Here is a 17,649-nt window from a genome sequence, read left to right on the forward strand (position 1 = left end):
TCTAGATGATCATTTTCTTACCATTTCATGAGCATCATGCAGAGTACTGGATAAACTATCATTGAAGTTGGTTAAAAACAGTCCTCCATCTGCTTGATCTGGAAATTAAAATTCAGAAAACAATTTAACCTTATATATAACAACAAATTACATATTTAAATTTACAACACAACACTATTAATTAGCAGTTAGATGGCTCTGGGCCTGGAGTCAGGAGAAGACCTGAGTTCAAATTCAGCCTCAGACTAGCTGTGTAACCCTGAGCAAGTCACTTAACCCTGTTTTCCTAAGCTTCCTCATGCGTAAAATGAACTAGAGAAGGAAATGAAAACCACTCCACAGTATCTTTGCCAAGAAAACCCTAAAAAGGGGTCAGAAAGAGTCGGACACAATTGAAAAACAACTGAACAATAACTTCTACTCAAATACAATTACACAATTATTTTCAATTCACATGAAAATTATTCTCAATTTTTGATACAGTACTTGTTGAAAATGAAACAAAATTCCTTTGATGACAGTGCAGTTCAGCTGATGAGCCCAATGAATATAAAAGATTTCAACATTAGAGTAAAATAAATAGGTTTTAATTAAGGGAACAAAAGCCATGATAGTATATCAGCACATCAATATTTATAAAAATAATTTTGAGTATATGCACATTAGCCAGTTCAGTGAAATCACTTGTAGAAAATTAATTTACCACTTGTAGCCATCTTCTGTCCATAACTAAACAAAATCTCTCCCTCTGAAATGGGTCTCTCAAGGGTCTCTGTCTCAGTGGTGATAATGTAGCTTGAACTGCTTTCTTGTGTCATCTGGTCAGAACTTGATGTGTGCACTGGAGAAGGAGCTTGTGCTTCAACAGCAAATGATTTAAAGATGACTGGAGTGGGGATGGTTGATGGAATAGGTAAGACCAAGTTCTCAGGTTCTTCATCGCACGCCACAGACATTACACTAAAAAACAAGAAAACAAAACCAAAAAAAGACACATTTTAGATACTTTAGTCCAGAAATCATCTGGACAAATTTATTTTAAAAAACACATCTATGAATAGCATTATTATTTGAGCTTTTGTAAAGGCTTTTCTCTATAAAATTATCTTCATTCTTTAAAATTCAAAGGTTTACAAGGAATTTTGTCCAAAACTAATTATTTACCGACTGAAAGAAGAACGTTAGAATATACAAATGTCACACCATTCACTGAGAATAATGAAAAAGAGTAAAAAGTGAAAGTTCCCACTTAGGAGACTTTTTTCTTAAGTATCTAATGATTTAATAGCTTTATTAAAAGCTTCACTGCTTCCTTTTAATGTTACATAAATTATGCTAAAGATATAGTGACAGCCAACCTAAGAGAAAGCGACACACAGATGATAATACCATAGAGCACCATAAGATTTACCAAGTGCTTGACAAATAGTATTTCATTTCATTTTCACTACTGGGAGGTAGGTATGATTATTATCCCCATATTTTATATATGTGTGTGTGGTGGGGGGAAGGATTGTGTATATGCATATGTAAATTGAAACAAATAGAGGTTAAGTGACTTGCCCTTATGGTCACATAACTAATAAGTGTCTGAGATCAAATCTGAACTCAGATCTTCCCGCAAGCCATCTAACTGCCCTTACAAGCAGCAATTACAGGGGTGGCCAGGTGGCTCAGCGAGTAAGAGCATCGGCCCCAGTGTCGGGATGACCTAGGATCGAATCCGGCCTCAGATACTTAGCACCCACCCAGAAACACCTGGCCGTGTAACCTTGAGCAAGTTACTTAACCCCAATTGCTTTAAAAAAAAAAGCAGCAATTACAATAATGTAATAATTACAATTACAAAGTATTATTATTTTTCCTGTAATTTTTTCCATCATACTAATTATAATGATATACACAAAAGAAAACAACGAAATGCATGAGAATTCAGATTAATGAAATGACTGATACTGATTCTAGATGATGAAGCAGTTTCCCTCCTCCCAAGAGAGGCAGTTTAACTACTGATGCTGCATACGCTATCAGACACAGATAACATAGTTTGATCTGCTTAACTTTTTTTTACTGTAAGGAAGGACTCTGTGGAAGAAGATGGATTACTGAGAAGAGATACAAAAAAACTTTAAAAGCATCCACCATTTTTTTAAAAAGACAAACAGGTTAAATTTTTTTTTATTGCTTACACAGCTCTTGGGTGAAGTGGTTCCTCTTGAACAGGATTAGGATTCTCTTCAGCCAGTGGCAAATCATCAGTACTCCACGGCTTGAGAAGTTTGGGGCTTGGTCTGTTCAGCTTTTCAGAGGAATCTTCAGAGAGAGTGAGAGTTGGTGTGCCTGCTGACGGGGGTGTAGCAGCTGGAGTAACTGTGGGGGTAGGAATGAGCGTATCTGCAGGGAGATTATCATTTCCTATCAATTTGAAACCAAAAGGGAAAAAAGTCAGTCAAACAGTCCAACTACAAGGGTAAAGGTATCTTGCTTTATAAAATTCCCTGACATTTTGTTATAAAACATAATGGTGAGTACTGCAAATAAGTATTACATTTAAAATAATTATTAAAAAAACATTAGTGTAAGTACACAGTAATTCTGGGGGAAAAAACTAATTTCATTGACCCATATCAGATTGGAAAATTTTTAAAAAGCATCAACCAATTTCTCACTATGAAAAAAATCTGATGTTTATTTTTAAAAGACAATTAAGGGGGCAGCTAGGTGGCGCAGTGAATAGAGCACTGGCCCTAGAGTCAGGAGGACCTGAGTTCAAATCCAGCCTCAGACACTTAATACTTACTAGCCATGTGACGTTGGGCAAGTCACTTAACCCCAATTGCCTTGCCTTCCCCCCTCCAAAAAAGCAAAAAAAAAAAAAAGACAATTAAGAAAATAAGAGGATTTTGCATTAATCTATAAATACAAACCCAAATTAAAATTCTCATTAATAATACTGAAGCTGATGAAAAAATACAGTATTTACCTGTTTGAGTAAATTGTTCTTTTACAGGAAAAAGATCATGTTCTGAAACACAAGGTGAAGCCTCTGGCGTTTTTATTAATAATGGTTTCTTAAGAGGAGATGGAGGAGGAGACTGAGGCGGAGTAGGCTGTGGAGTTGGCACTGGAGTATGGTGAATAGTCTAAGATAAATTTAATACAAAAAAAGATAAAATGACAAACAACTATAATTATGCTTTAAAGAGAGTAAAACAGACTTGTTCCTAAGCTATAAAAAACTTACACACAAAAAATATAGGAAAGATCATGACTATAAGGAACCTTGCCAAACTAAACACTTTTCTGTCTTCACACCCGAGGTACTGGAAAACCTCAGTTGTATGGAAATTAGCCTTTTATAGAATACTGGACCTTCTGGAATAGTTTTGTATCTAGAAATAGTATCCTCCTCTACAGATCTTTGAAGAATCATGGCATATCTCTTGTCAGAGAGGAGCCTCAAGGCAGGAGATAGGGAGTATGTTTTTCTGATTTTAAAAGAAAAAGAGGTAGAAATATTTGAAAACTATAAACTAATTAGCTCGATGTATACTCTTGGAAAAATTCCAAATTACTAAAAACATGGTTTCTAGGCACTGAAAAAAGTAATCATTAGGAGTCAAGATGGGTTCACCAAGAAAAAGTCATGCTTAACTAATCTCACTTCTTTTCCTGACAACATTAACAGATTGATAAATGAGAATGTCTGAGACATAACAAATATTTCAAGCATAGCAACTGAGAAAATTTCTCACAATATTCTTATGAACAAGAAGGAGCAGTACAAACTTAAAGGTAGATCATTTGGTAAAGTGAATTTATAAATGGCTGAATGGCCACACCCAAATAGTATCAATTAATGACGGATGTCACACTGGGAGGTCTGTGATGTAGAGCTGCAGGCTCTGTCCTTCATTTTCTTTTGTTCAACATTCTTATTAGTTACTTGCATAGAGACAAAGAGAACATGCTAATAACCAAACCTATTGAATATATTTGATAACCAAAATGAAGATCAGAGTATCAAGATCCACTGGCTAGAATGATGGGACAGCAAATACCAAACCTAGATAAACCTGTGCTAAACAAAGGGGAAAAAACCATAAACAATCTGAAATGGGTAAACAGGAAAATACAGATGAATCAGTAAAATATTGTCTCATCATTCTCTAATATATCAAGTATAAGAAAGGACAACCATGTTCAAATTATCTGAAGACTGCAAATCATATAAAACTTTAGAGCAGTAGCATTCGCTGCATCTAGCTAAATAAAGAACATCCACTTCATTCATTCGTTGATCTGGTATCTGAGCACAAGTCTATGTTTGGAGAAGCTCTTCAATGAAATGGGTCACAGAATGAATTATTTTGCCAAGAGAAAAATTTCAGACATTCTAAGGTCTTCTCTATATTAACAACATACATTAAAAAAAAAAAAAACACAGCCTTTAATGGGTGGTTCTTTATGAAAGGTCCAAAGTGAAATGACCAGATATACTTCTTTCTTAGTTCTGAAACTCAGTAAAGAGTCCAAGTATTTTTATGAGTGAATGCGGTCAAATGAGTCTTAAATGTTTTCAGATCTCTTCAGTCTCAAACTGAGACATGGTATTAAGAAGGCTGTCACTAGTTTAAAAAAAACGAGAAAGCAAATCATGATTACAAAATAAAATTCCAAAGATCTCATTTCTGGGCACAACAAATCTGCATAATGCTGATCAGACCAGCTCATTTTATTGATTCTAACTTCCATAAGACAAATTTAAGCCTAAAGTTCCCCTGGGATTTAAGAATTAAAAAACTGTTTTGAATGTGCCTGTATAATGTTAATATTAATGTAATGTTAATAATAATATAATAAAATAATGTAATGTTAATATAAAATAAACTTTAAAATTGCAGAGTCCTAGAGCTTTCAAAAGATTCACACATATTTACCTATAGAAGTCAGGTTAGTTCCATACTTCCATTTTAAAAAGGTCCTCATTAAGCATAAAAAGAAGAGGCATGTCCTCCAGGTTCCTCCCCTTGCCTCCGTAACATCAAATTGTTAGGTGTCCAGGAAGATGTTATCCAGAAGCCAATGCCCCTAATGTGCATGCAGTGGGGAGAACTGGACCTGGAGTCAGGAAGACCACTGCTCAAATCCAGCCTCAGACATTTATCAGCACTGACACTGGGCAGCCCACTTTACCTCTGTTTGCCTCAGTTTCTTCAAATATACAAAGGAGACAATAATAATAGTACCTACCTTGAAGGGTAGTTTTGAGAATCAAATGAGATAATATTAGGGCGGCTAGGTGGCACAGTAAACAGAGCACCAGCCATGGAGTCAGGAGGACCTAAGTTCAAATCCGGCTTCAGACACTTAACACAAAAACTAGTTGTGTGACCTTGGGCAATTGCTCCCTCCAAAAAAAAAAGGCAAAAAATTTAAAAATTTTAAAAATTAAATGAGATAATTTTTGTAAAAAACATTAGCACAGTGCCTGACACATAGTAAGTGCAATAAAAATGCTCATTCCCTTTCTCTGCAACTACAACCACAAGATATTCGAATTTAGATGTTGAAGAAAAGTCTGGAACTAACTATTCTCACTCACATGATGTTTTCTCTGCCTTTTGCTTCAGTCTCTTGAGGAGACACTGTTTCTAAAAACATTGTTTCTCTACATAGCCAGTTGATTTAATAAAACTTTGGGCAATCTGACATGCCAAAATACAGAAAGATTTTTATTCAACAATATATCTGCTGCTTACAGGGTAAAGCTAAAACATAAAAGTTTTAAAAATATTTCTAGGGGCAGCTAGGTGGCGCAGTGAGTAGAGCACTGGCCCTGGAGTCAGCAGGACCTGAGTTCAAATCTCACTTCAGACACGACACTTAACTAGCTATGTGACTTTGAGCAAGTCACTTAACTCCAATTGCCTTGCCTTCCCCCATCTAAAAAAACAAATTTCTAACACTATTTTTATACCATTCTGAAAAAAAATATTTCAGAATCATACTTATCTAAGGCTGCCAAAGTCTTCTACTGCTGAACAAGTATAGAATTCACTTTAAATGAATTGAAAAATAATTAAGTATTCACTATGTGGCCAAGTATTCATTAAGTATTAACTATGTGCCTAAGCTCTAGGGATACAAATAGAAAAGCAAGGCTGTTTTTGCCCTTAAAAAGCTCAGATTCTAATAGGGGAATCAAACACATAGGGGATGGGTAGCTAGGAAAGGGTAATTTGATATGAAAAGTCATAGTAATTTGATAAGACAGTTGGTAGAACAATGAGGCAGTCACTGACAAGCCTATTCCAGAAGTAATGGTAATATTAATTTGATGGCGAAAAGAAAAAAAAAAGGTTGGTAGTCTCTGGAGATCTGGATTGGAGGCTATAGGAAAAAACCAATGTCTAAGGAATATTCTGCCATCTTCCTGCCTGCCTCTTAAATTTGATCTCATTAACACTGAAAAAAAGATTTCATGAGTAAGTCGATTCATTCCATAGCTACTAGATATTATATTCAATATATCAATAACATCAAAGCATAATTCTTAATTTATCTTACTCCTGATCACTTTCAACCCAAATTTAAAATTTCAATCAATTTAAATTTTTTTTTAACAATCCAAGCCTAAATGATTTACACTTAGCAACAAGAATCTGATCTGAACATTGTAAAACAGAGGGTCAGAATATTTATTTAACCTTCTGCCACTTTAATACTCTAGAACAGAAATGCTTCTTACTGGTAGGTGTGTTACATTGGCAGGAACATTTGCAGGAAGAAGAGGAACGTCTTTTGTCATTTCCCTGTTACCCAGCATGATGGCAATAATCTCTTCAAGAGCTTCATTTACAAAAAGATTAATCATGTCTGAATTCACAGGCACACCTGCATCAACAACGAGGCGAAATCCTGTACCACCTGCTGCTTCAACTGAATATTAAAATGTGAGAAAAGTAGATTTGTGTCAAAACTCAATTAGAATCAATATGTTAATTTTTAAAGTATCAAAAAGGCTTACAGGGAAAAAACGGAGGTAAATATGAAAATACAGACATATTTTGTGTTTTGAGTACAATTTACTAAAATAACTGATAAGCTAGACCACATTAGTAACTGAAATGGAATTGGGGGGGGAAATGCATGGATGTGATCCCATTCCTACTACTACAGCTTTTAGAGATACAAAAGGATTTGCATCTATACTTGCACCATAGTCAGTAAGAACTAATGCATCTGAATGAACTCTTTCAAATACATTTTGCAAACTACCCAAACTACAATTCTTAGCTAAAGGTGCACAGGGACCACAGGGGAATTCGGAAAGGAGAGAGCTGCTTTATGAATACAAATGTGAACTTTCAGCCATCATTCTTGGATTCAGAGATTATGTGAACTACTCTGTAGGTAGAAATGTTCTACTCCTATTATCAGGCATCTTAAGAAAATGTGGATAAGACACAGATTTCATCTACAGGCATCATGTGATCTTTCTTGTAATGAAATAATTTTGAAATTATGGTGAAATGTGTGATCTAAGTATTTAATAAAGGGGATGCAAAAAAGGAGGGCAGTCATTTTAAAGAAACCAAATCATCAATATAAAAATAAACTTATTCTTAGTCACTGATCATGGCAGAAAATTAGCTCTAATTAAACACTAATATCCAGAGTTCCCTAAAATGTGCTGTTGGGTGTCCTAGAAAGACACATGTGTGTAAGGGAGGAAGAAGGGTAAATCAACTTCCCTTAGTATTTACTCAAGTCACAAAATAAATGGTTGGAACTTTTAATGCAAATGAAGAAACTGTTACAAATACTAACTATATGTGATCCTAAATCATTATTCAAGGATCATCCATCAAAAAACACTCCTTTTTCTTATCTATACTAAAACATTCACAGCAGCACATTTTGTGGTAGCAAAAATGGAATCAAAGTGGGTGCCTTTTTATTGGGGAGAATTTGAACAAACCATGACATGAGTTTCAAGACCTACGACACCATAATAAATGGTGTAGTACTACAAGGAATTCAAAGAAATTTGGAAAGACAATGAAATGACATAGAGTCCAGAGAACCAAAAAAAAAATACATAACGACCATAATAACGTAAAATATGACTAAAAGAAATTAGAGGGACAGCTAGGTGGTGCAGTGAATAGAGCACTGCCCCTGGAGTCAGGAGGACCTGAGTTCAAATCCAGCCTCAGACACTTAACAGAAAAGCTAGCCACATGACTTTGGGCAAATCACTTAATCCCAATTGCCCTCCAAAAAGCAAAAAAACGAAAAACAAACAAACAAAAAAGGGTGGCTAAGTGGCACAGTGAATAGAGCACTGGCCCTGGAGTCAGGAGGACCTGAGTTCAAAATCTGGCCTTAGACACTTAACACAAAAACTAGCCATGTGACCTTGGGCAAGTCACTTAACCCCTAATTACCCTCCAAAAAGCAAAAAAAAAAAAATTAGTAGACATTAAAAAATTATATTTTGGGGGCAGCTAGGTGGCGTGGTGAGTAGAGAGCCAGCCCTGGAGTCAGGAGGACCTGAGTTTGGATCCAGCCTCAGACACTTACGCACACATACAAAAAATAAAAAAAACTAGCTGTGTGACATTGGGCAAGTTACTTAACCCCAAATGCCCTCCAAAAAAAAAAAAGAAATTACAATTCAGATTAATGTAATGATCTTTATTTCAGAGTACTGAAATGAAACATACTGCCCTTCTCTTTATAAACAAAATGATATGTATACCTTGAGAAATATATTCAATACGTTGGTTTGTGTTAAGTGTTTTTATTCGTCACAATGGTGAGAATGGTGTATCAGAAAATGGCATTAAGATGAAAAACAAAAAACATCAATAAAAAATTAAGAATTCTGAAGACTTCTTTTATCATTATTATAAGGATATTTTCACAGTAAATTGAACACAAGTACAGTCCAAATGGCATCTGAAAAGAAAGAAATTAAGCAGCTGGCACTTACCAACATCAGAGGCAGAAGTTTCACTTTCTTCACTTTCTGAAACATTGACATTAGGTACTGCCTGTTGCCGCAATGGAAGCACCCTTGTAATAATTCTTGACATTATTTCTTGTTCTACCCTGAGAAAAATGAATGGCTTTTTTAAAATGGAAATCTATGCATATGATGGACACGTGGCTTTGATATTTTCAAACATCACTTTACTTAAGGACTATATTGATGATAACTGAAAATGACACCTGGTCCAGAAAGCAGTAAGGTTAAAAAAGATGTGCTCATTTAGTAACCTTAACTAAAGAACACCAGAAGAATCACAGTGATATAAGAGCTTGCTTAAAGTCGCTTTGGAAATTGAGAAAGTTTAATACAACTCTTTAGTTCAGAAGAAAAAATGGGTCAATGAATATAATGAGCGTAGGATGCAATTACAATATTTAAACTCTGTTGAACAGCACACAGAATCACAAAACAAGAGCTAGAAAGAACCTTCAACAATCACTTGATCTGTCCTGTCTTCAGATGTGCAGTTATCTAAAGAACCCAAGAGAAATACATTTTTTCCCCAAAGTCATTAACTATAACTATAATTATAAACAATAACAGTTAACATCCATATTGCACAGTAAGATTTGTTTGCAAAGTGCTTTACATTCCATCATTTCAGCCTTTCAATAAACTGATTCTGCAGCTAAGGAAATGGACTCAGAGCACTTTGCCTAGGATCACAAAGTCCATTTCAAGTGGTGTATTTGAACCCAAGTCCCTCTAGATTTCAAGTTCAGAGAGTCATTACACTACTACACACTACACTAATCTTCAAAATACGGACTCAAAAGTCACCCTGACACAAGAGAAGATAATCTTTTTAAATACTCTATTACAATACCAAGAAAAAAAGATACACTTTTACCATTATAATGACAGTAGATTCAAATTAACAAGTTTGAAGACATTCCCTGATGTTTTTAACAAAAAAATGCAATCGAATAAGCCCCTTCAACCCTACATCACACAGTGACTGTTTTACTATTATTACCTTGATTATTACTACCTTTTTAATAGGTAAAAGGAAGAAAATTAAGCATTGCAAAGGAAGTCTCATTTTGCTGTTATATTTAATATTATCACTTTACTAATATCAATATCAACGTAAATTTACCAATTAATAAGGCTATTTTCTAGAGCCTCTTTTTTCTCAATCACTTTCTCCAGAATATCAGCAGTAGGCTGAGCAGCAGATACAACTGGTGGAAATGGAGGACCGTTATAATTTTGAAAAGTAACTTTAGCATTTTGGTTAAACTCCAGTAGTGGTTCAGAGAAATCTACAATCTCATCACTTTTTTCTTCATCCTAAAAGTAACAAAAAAAAAAATACAGTCATTCTTTCATACAATATTTATGTGTGAGGTATTATGTAAGATGAAGAAAATCTTTTGGATATTACATTATTTAGATTTTATACACTGAGGGGCAACATAATAAGTGGATAGAGAGCTGGCCTAGAAGCCAAAGATCTCTATTCAAATTCCACCTCTGACCCAAACTGACTGTAACTCTGAGCAAGTTACTTGACCTCACACTGCTCAAGGCAACGTTCTTAGAATCTAAGCTGAAAAGTGTCAACTTACATTGGCTGAGGGAGTTTCCTCTTTTGGGGTTGCCTATACTAATTAAATAATAGGCCCAGTCCCTGGTCCTTTTTCCCTATTTTATACATCAGTCTTAAAAATTAAACTGTCACCAAGTCACATAGGAAAAGTAGCAACTTAGAGCTGTCAAAGATAAAAGAATATTTAATCAAGAAATTATTCCACTCATATATATATATATATAAGACAGTCAGATTAAAAAATTTTTGTTAGCTAGGAGAATATTTAGCAACTTCTTATCCACATCTAATATATCTTATTCAGTTTGCTGAGCTCACCCTGCATTTAAACTCGGTAGCTCAGGAATCAGAGTTGAGAGAGAATACAGGTGGGGGCATAATGAGAAAATGTTAAGATCACTATTATGATTCAGAAAAAAAAGAGTAGTTGGCACCTAACATTTAATATGTAGTTCTGTCAAACAACCTACTACTGAATACTATCTACTAGACTATATTATTTTATTATTATGTATTCTCTATCATGCTTCCAGAAACTGCAACATCATGCAAGACTGAATAAGCCTAAGTACTCAAGCATTACAAGTACTCTTGAAATGAAGGGCAGAGCAGTGAGCTTCAAAACCTCCACTTCAGAAGGGGACCCAGGCTATTGTCTCCCCACCTGCACTCCTTGGGACTTCTACAATTCCCAACTCCACCACCTTTCAAATTCCTTTTGCATGTTCTCTTCTGCTAGCATACAGTAACCTAGCTGAGGGCGGTGACTGTCTTTCTTTTTCATATTTGTACTCCTAGCATTAATGTGCCTAGTAAATGTTAACGGACAAATAATACGGCATAAAAAGTTTAAGACTAGAACCAAGAATGTGAAAGCTACCTTGGGAAGACAAACTTTTTCCCCTAAGGCAAAAGAATACTTATTATTAAAATTATATTCAATCTAGTTTTCAAGATTTTTGAGATTATAACATACTCAATAATACATTATTGATAATAATTATTATGTATTGTCATATGGTTTACTATAAAATTCTGCATTGGTATAATAATTTTTATAAATTATTGATAATATTATTAATAATATATTCCAGAGAACCAAACAAACTAGATGATGATTAGTTATCTTTTTAATTCTAGGAATATGACTTTTCCTACCTCTTAGAATGAATTTTTTTTAACTTTTTTTTAAATACACCAGAGAAGGTCCCAAGGTGCAGTGAAGAAAATGCTAGACTTAGAATCAAGACACTGTTCAAATCACAGCTCCAACACAAACAAATTTTAAGATCATATGTAAATCATTTCACCTCTCATTCTCAATCATTCACCTCTCTTCATCTATAAAATGGAGATAATATGCACTACCCTCAATGGTTTGTTGGGAGAAAAGTATTTTTTAAACCTTAAAGTACTCTATAAATGTAAGGAATTCTTAACAATAAACATTCCACAGGTTTCCTCTTTTATTACCATCATTACTCATTTAGGTTATTTCAATTTCCTACTTCAAGTTGATCCAGGCTATATAGAAGAAAGGGGTAGGTGCAGCGAGATCAATTAAGTATGTAAACATATATATAATATATAGTACATAAAGTATATTTTAATTATACCATGCATATATATGCAGATACCTGAACAAATATTTTTATTTTAGATTTAAAATTATTAATATCGTGGTAGACTTATGAAACCCCCAACAACTGGGACCTCTTTTAAGTCCCTGACCACCAATCTGTGACAATGTGAAGAATTCCAATAACCCTCAAGTAAAATGAGGGATATACACTGGACTCCTTCCCAGGTAAAAGCAAACTGTTCCTGACTAGTCTCAGCAATGGAAATAAAGAAAAAAGCACTGGCAAAATCAACAACCAACCAATCAATAAACAATTGCTAAGCACCTAATATGTGCCAGGCCTTGTGCTAAGCATCCACCTAGGGACTAAGCTGACTGATACACCATCAGGCCAAGATCGAGACCAAACAATGTATGTAGCAAAGTATTCCAACCTCCTTGTCTCCATTCCTAGGAAGGAAATATATTTGACTCCATTCAAACTATCTGATATTGTTTAATAACAACTACACAGGACAGTGTGGGCCGCTCCAAGGACTTCCATCTATTCCTTCCCTAGATAACCGGCATAGGAGTTAGGCAGCTAAGTGGTACAGAAGTACTGCCCCTGAAATGAACAATTAAATTCAAATCTAGCTCAGATGACTACTACCTGTGTGACCCTGAACACATCACTTAGCTGGTGTCTGCCTCAGTTTCCCCAAATGTGAAATGGAAGGAGAGAAGGAAACAGGAATTTGTTAAACATCTATTATGTGCCAGGGACTGCACTACTTGCTTTACAAATATTATCTCATCTGATCCTCATGACAACCCAGGGAAGTAGGTGCTACTATGATCCCCATTTTACAGTTGGTGAAACTGAAGGAGACAGAGGTTAAGTGACTTTCCCAAGCTCACAAAGTCTGTGAGTAGCTGAGACCAGATTTGAACTGAGGTTTTCCTAATTCCCGACCCAGTGGTTTCTTTACTACAATATCGATCTACCTCAAAATAGGGATAATAACAGCACCCATCTCCAATGGCGGTTGTGAGGATAAAATGAGATATTTGTAAAGTGCTTTGCAAACCTTAAAGCACCATTGTAATACATTATTACAATTATTGCTATTAGCATTAGTATTAGCTATCATAAGTGCCAGCATAAATACTGACTTCCAAGAATTCATAAAATTCATGCCCATGATATGATACCCTTATTCGGCCACAAATGAGACCCAAATAGGAAGGTTTTCTACAACTTCCACCTGTACACAATGACAACTCACTCAATAATTTACTGAAAAAACTGAGACCACTGAAAGTGAACTCCCCGTCTCCTACATCTTAAAAACCATGACCCTCCATTCTCTCTCCCTTTGCTCCTGCCTCTGGATCGAGCTGACCCTTCTCACCTTCTACATCCTCCCTTGATCCCTTCTCTTCCCTTCTCATCCAGCAAACTGCTTCCTCTCTTTTTATTTCTTAATCTCTCCCTACCTACTGATCCCTTCTCTGTTGCCTCAAAAAAGTCTAAGGCTCATCTATCCTAGGAAAAAACAAAAAACTCACTAGATCTTACACTGCCCTCAAGTTACTGTCCTATATCTTTCGTCTCTCTCAAAGACACATTCCTAGAAAAAGCTGCCTGCATTTATTCCCTACGCTGCCTCTCCTCTCACTGACTCTTCAATCCTTTGCATTCTGGCTTTTAACCTCATCCCTCAACTGAACTATATTCAATTTTGCCAACTGCCAAATTTGCCAATGTCTCAACTACCACAACTGATGGTCTTTTCTCAATGATCTTCCTCAACTTTCTACAGGACTTGACGCTGTTGACTCACATTCTCCTCCTGAACACTAACTCCTTTTAGTTCTCCTCTACCCAACTGTTCTGTCTCCGTGTCCTCTGCTAATCCGTCATCCATGCCATACCCCCTTGGCTGTGGCTCTACTCCAAAGTTCTGTCCTTGACCCTCTTTTATTCTCTCCATATATTTTCTCACTTGGTGACATCCAAAGTCCTACTCAATTATCATCTCTAGCAGACAACTCCAAAATCTATTTATCTAGCCTCTCTTGAATCCTAATCACTCTACCAATTGCCTAACAAATATTCCAAATTAGATGTTTTGTAGATATTTCAAATTTAATAGATCCAAAAGTGGACTTATTTTCCTCTTCCCTCCAAAAAAACCACCTCTCTTTCTGAACTTCTCTATTTCTGTTATTTCATCATCTTCCCAGTCAACACAACTGGGTTCACAACCTTGGCACTGTCCTTGACTCACACTGTTCCTCATCCCACACAACTGATCAGCTGCTAGACCTTGTCATTTCTACTTCATTCGTGTCTCTTATACCCATTCCTTTCTCTACTCACATGGCTACTAACTCACTAGTTTAGCCCCTCATCACCTCTATGTTGGAATAACAAAAGCATCCTAAATGAGCTCTCTTTCTCAAGGCCCTCCTCTCTTCACTCCATTCTTCACATAACTCTGAAAAAAAGGGATTTTCCTCAAGTTCATGACTCTTCTCTACTCCAACTCCAACACCCTCCCTATTGCCTCTGAAATGAAATATAAGTTTCTAGCTTTTAAAGCTTTTCAGCAACCTGGTCTCAATCTACTTCTTCATTCTTGTGTCTCACTCCCCTACCTGCACTCTCTGGTGCAGCCAAACTGTCCCCTTCACGTTCCCTGCTGCATGATGTCTCCACACCTTTGTTCTCGCTGTCCCCAGTGCCTAGAATATACTTTCTTCTCACATATACCTATCAGAATTCCCCCTTGTCTCATTCAAAACTTATTTCAAGTAACACCTTCTACACAATCTTTCCTGATTTCACTACCACCATAACCAGCAGCAGACTGCTAGTGCACTATTGCCAAAAAAAAATTTTTTTACCTTGTATTTATATGTACTTACTCATGATTACTTTCCCCTAAAAAAAGTATGGTCCTTGAGGGCAAGGACAGTTGCATTTTTTTCTTTATCTCTCCAGGGTCTAGCACAGTGCCTGGCACATAGTAAGCATTTAATAAATATGTGATTTAAACAATTTAAATGAAAGATGAACTCTGAATGCCTGATAAAACAATGATGGTCCTATTGAAGAGATAACAAAATATTCCTCCTTAATCAGCAGAAAAACTAAGGGCTACCAAGAAGAATGTCTTACAGTGTGTATCTTCAGATGCAATTACTTTATCCAGTGACAAGGAAATACTTAATCTTGAGAAGGGTAGGGAAAAGACCCAGTGCAGCCCAGAGAAGGAAAAAGTTTCCTCAGAAATAGCTATGATGTGGGAATAAAAGAAATTTATGAAACATTTTTTAAAAGTTAAGCTAGAATTAAAAGAGAAATGCTATCTAACAAATCACTACAGCATTATAAAAATGACCAAACAATATTGAACCATGTGGAGCTCCCATTTTTACCTGCATAACATCAAAGACTTCATCAAAGTTGGATCCTGGAAACTTAGGGTCATCTTCATCGGGTTGGGTAAATTCTGGATCCTAAAAGACATTCAATGTTATATTATAAAGCCTCCTACTAACCTGACAACTATTACTTCTGCTCGTATACATACTGTTTTTGTCTAATTCTTTGGTCTCTTTGATCTACCTCTTCCATTTCATCCTTAGTTCCATGTAAAACTACATCCCTGGAATAGGTTTAATTTCATCTCACTGCTTAAACTCATTGTCACAAAGGTGAAAATTACTATAAAACGTATAAAAATGGGGCAGCCAGGTGGTGCAGTGAGTAAGAGCGCCGGCCCCAGCATCAGGAGACCCAAGATCAGTTCCGGCCTCAGATACTTGGCACCCACACAAAATAACTGGCCATGTAAACTTGAGCAAGTTACTTAACCCCAACTGCTTTAAAAAAAATTGTATAAAAATGTTTCAATTCCTTCTACACTGCCCTGTGCAAGAACCAATCTTACTCTACAGGAGTAAGTTTGTGAGTGTCTGCCATAAGAATGAAGTAAAACCAGACCAAAAGAATAACCCTGGAATGATCACTGCCCAAAACCAAGAAAAACATTTCCTTAGAAATGCCTAAATGCAAATATTGTATTTTTTTCCCCAAGGCCATCAACCTTTAAACTTTATTCCCTAGTGGCCCCTCCCTAACCTCTAACACACACACACACACACACACACACACACACACACACACACACACACACACAAACACACACCTCTCCCTCCCTCTAACCAAGATCTAAATTCACATAATAGTTTGCTAACACCTTCTTTGCCTTTATTTATTCAACTTATCTTAAGGAAAGGAAGCTTTATATAAATTAGCATTAGTTAATATGGAATCAGGAGGACCTGAGTTCAAATCCATCCCAGATACTTAAACCTAGCCGTGTGACCTTGGGCAAGTCACTTAAGCCCAATTGCCTTGCCTTTTCCCCTCCAAAAAGAAAATAAAAATTTTTTTAGAGGATACCTGTATCCATGTCTGTATGGGATGAGATGCTTCTGTGGAAATGGTAGATGCCTGATTTTCCTTTGTGCTTTCATTTGAAAGGCTATCAATATCTAAATTGGGTAATACCTAAAATAAAAATTTAAATAAACAACAAGAATCACATATTAAGATACTTTCTATTCCTAATTTAGATGTATCTGTGTTAGCAACACTTTATTGCCCGATAATAAAACAAGCATATTTAGTTTAGAGTTTGAGCCCATTTTTTTCTACAGATCATACAGGTTTAATTCTGGAGACTTAAGCAAAAATACTTGAATCCTGGCTCTTCGTTTGCTTTTGGTTTCATAAGAGCTAGAAACAGAACCCTGCAGAGAAGAACACTGTCTTATATACCTTTTATGATCTACCATCCTCACCTAGGCCCATATCTTTCACAAAGCTGCGTGCCTCATAAATGCTCAATAAACATTTAAGTAATTAAATCAATGAAAAAAATCATCTTTTAAAAGAAACATACATTCTTTTAAAACTATCAATACAAAGACAAAGTTATTATGTGCTTGGTAGGCTCAAGTGACTACCTATTATGTAAATAAAGCCACAGTTGCATTTTGATCCCATACAGATCAAATAACTAAATTCTACTCTCATGACTGTTCAGGCTGGGGTGCAATTTCTGTCATCTCACAAATGCAAGCTATTGAGAAGAAGAGGGAATTATGTATGTTCATGAAAGTGAAAGGAGTGAAGCCATCACAATTGTTAGAAAGACAAACACAGCAGGTGGAGCCAAGATGGCGGAGTAGAAACAGGACCTCCCTGCTGCTCCGGCTTCCACCTTCCCCAATCCATGTAAAAAGGGGACTCTAAACAAACTCTGGAGCTGCAGAACCCACAAAATGACACAGAGAAGCTAACCTCCTGCTCAGGACAGCCCGGCAGGCTGGCAGGAATCGGCCAGCACAGCGCTCTGGGAGCCGAGCCCAGCCCCAAGCTAAGACTTTAGCCCCAGG

General features: G+C 36.1%; 1 protein-coding gene across 1 annotated transcript in view; it reads right to left on the reverse strand.

Annotated features, from left to right (window-relative positions):
* Window positions 1-17,649, reverse strand: part of LOC138164124 (protein TALPID3-like) — a 79,136-nt gene that overhangs the window by 14,344 nt on the left and 47,143 nt on the right. The window contains exons 14-22 of the mRNA XM_069091719.1: window positions 16,652-16,759; window positions 15,622-15,702; window positions 10,161-10,354; window positions 9,002-9,120; window positions 6,752-6,942; window positions 2,984-3,143; window positions 2,190-2,415; window positions 704-960; window positions 22-98 (exon numbers count right to left, since the gene is read on the reverse strand). Coding sequence (XP_068947820.1) covers window positions 22-98; window positions 704-960; window positions 2,190-2,415; window positions 2,984-3,143; window positions 6,752-6,942; window positions 9,002-9,120; window positions 10,161-10,354; window positions 15,622-15,702; window positions 16,652-16,759 — 1,413 coding nt within the window. The remainder of the gene's footprint in view (window positions 1-21; window positions 99-703; window positions 961-2,189; window positions 2,416-2,983; window positions 3,144-6,751; window positions 6,943-9,001; window positions 9,121-10,160; window positions 10,355-15,621; window positions 15,703-16,651; window positions 16,760-17,649) is intronic.

The sequence above is a fragment of the Petaurus breviceps genome, unplaced genomic scaffold (genome assembly GCF_028583685.1).
Source record: "Petaurus breviceps papuanus isolate PSGF00001 unplaced genomic scaffold, PetGlider_PUasm1.0 189, whole genome shotgun sequence".
NCBI classification, from domain to species: domain Eukaryota; kingdom Metazoa; phylum Chordata; class Mammalia; order Diprotodontia; family Petauridae; genus Petaurus; species Petaurus breviceps.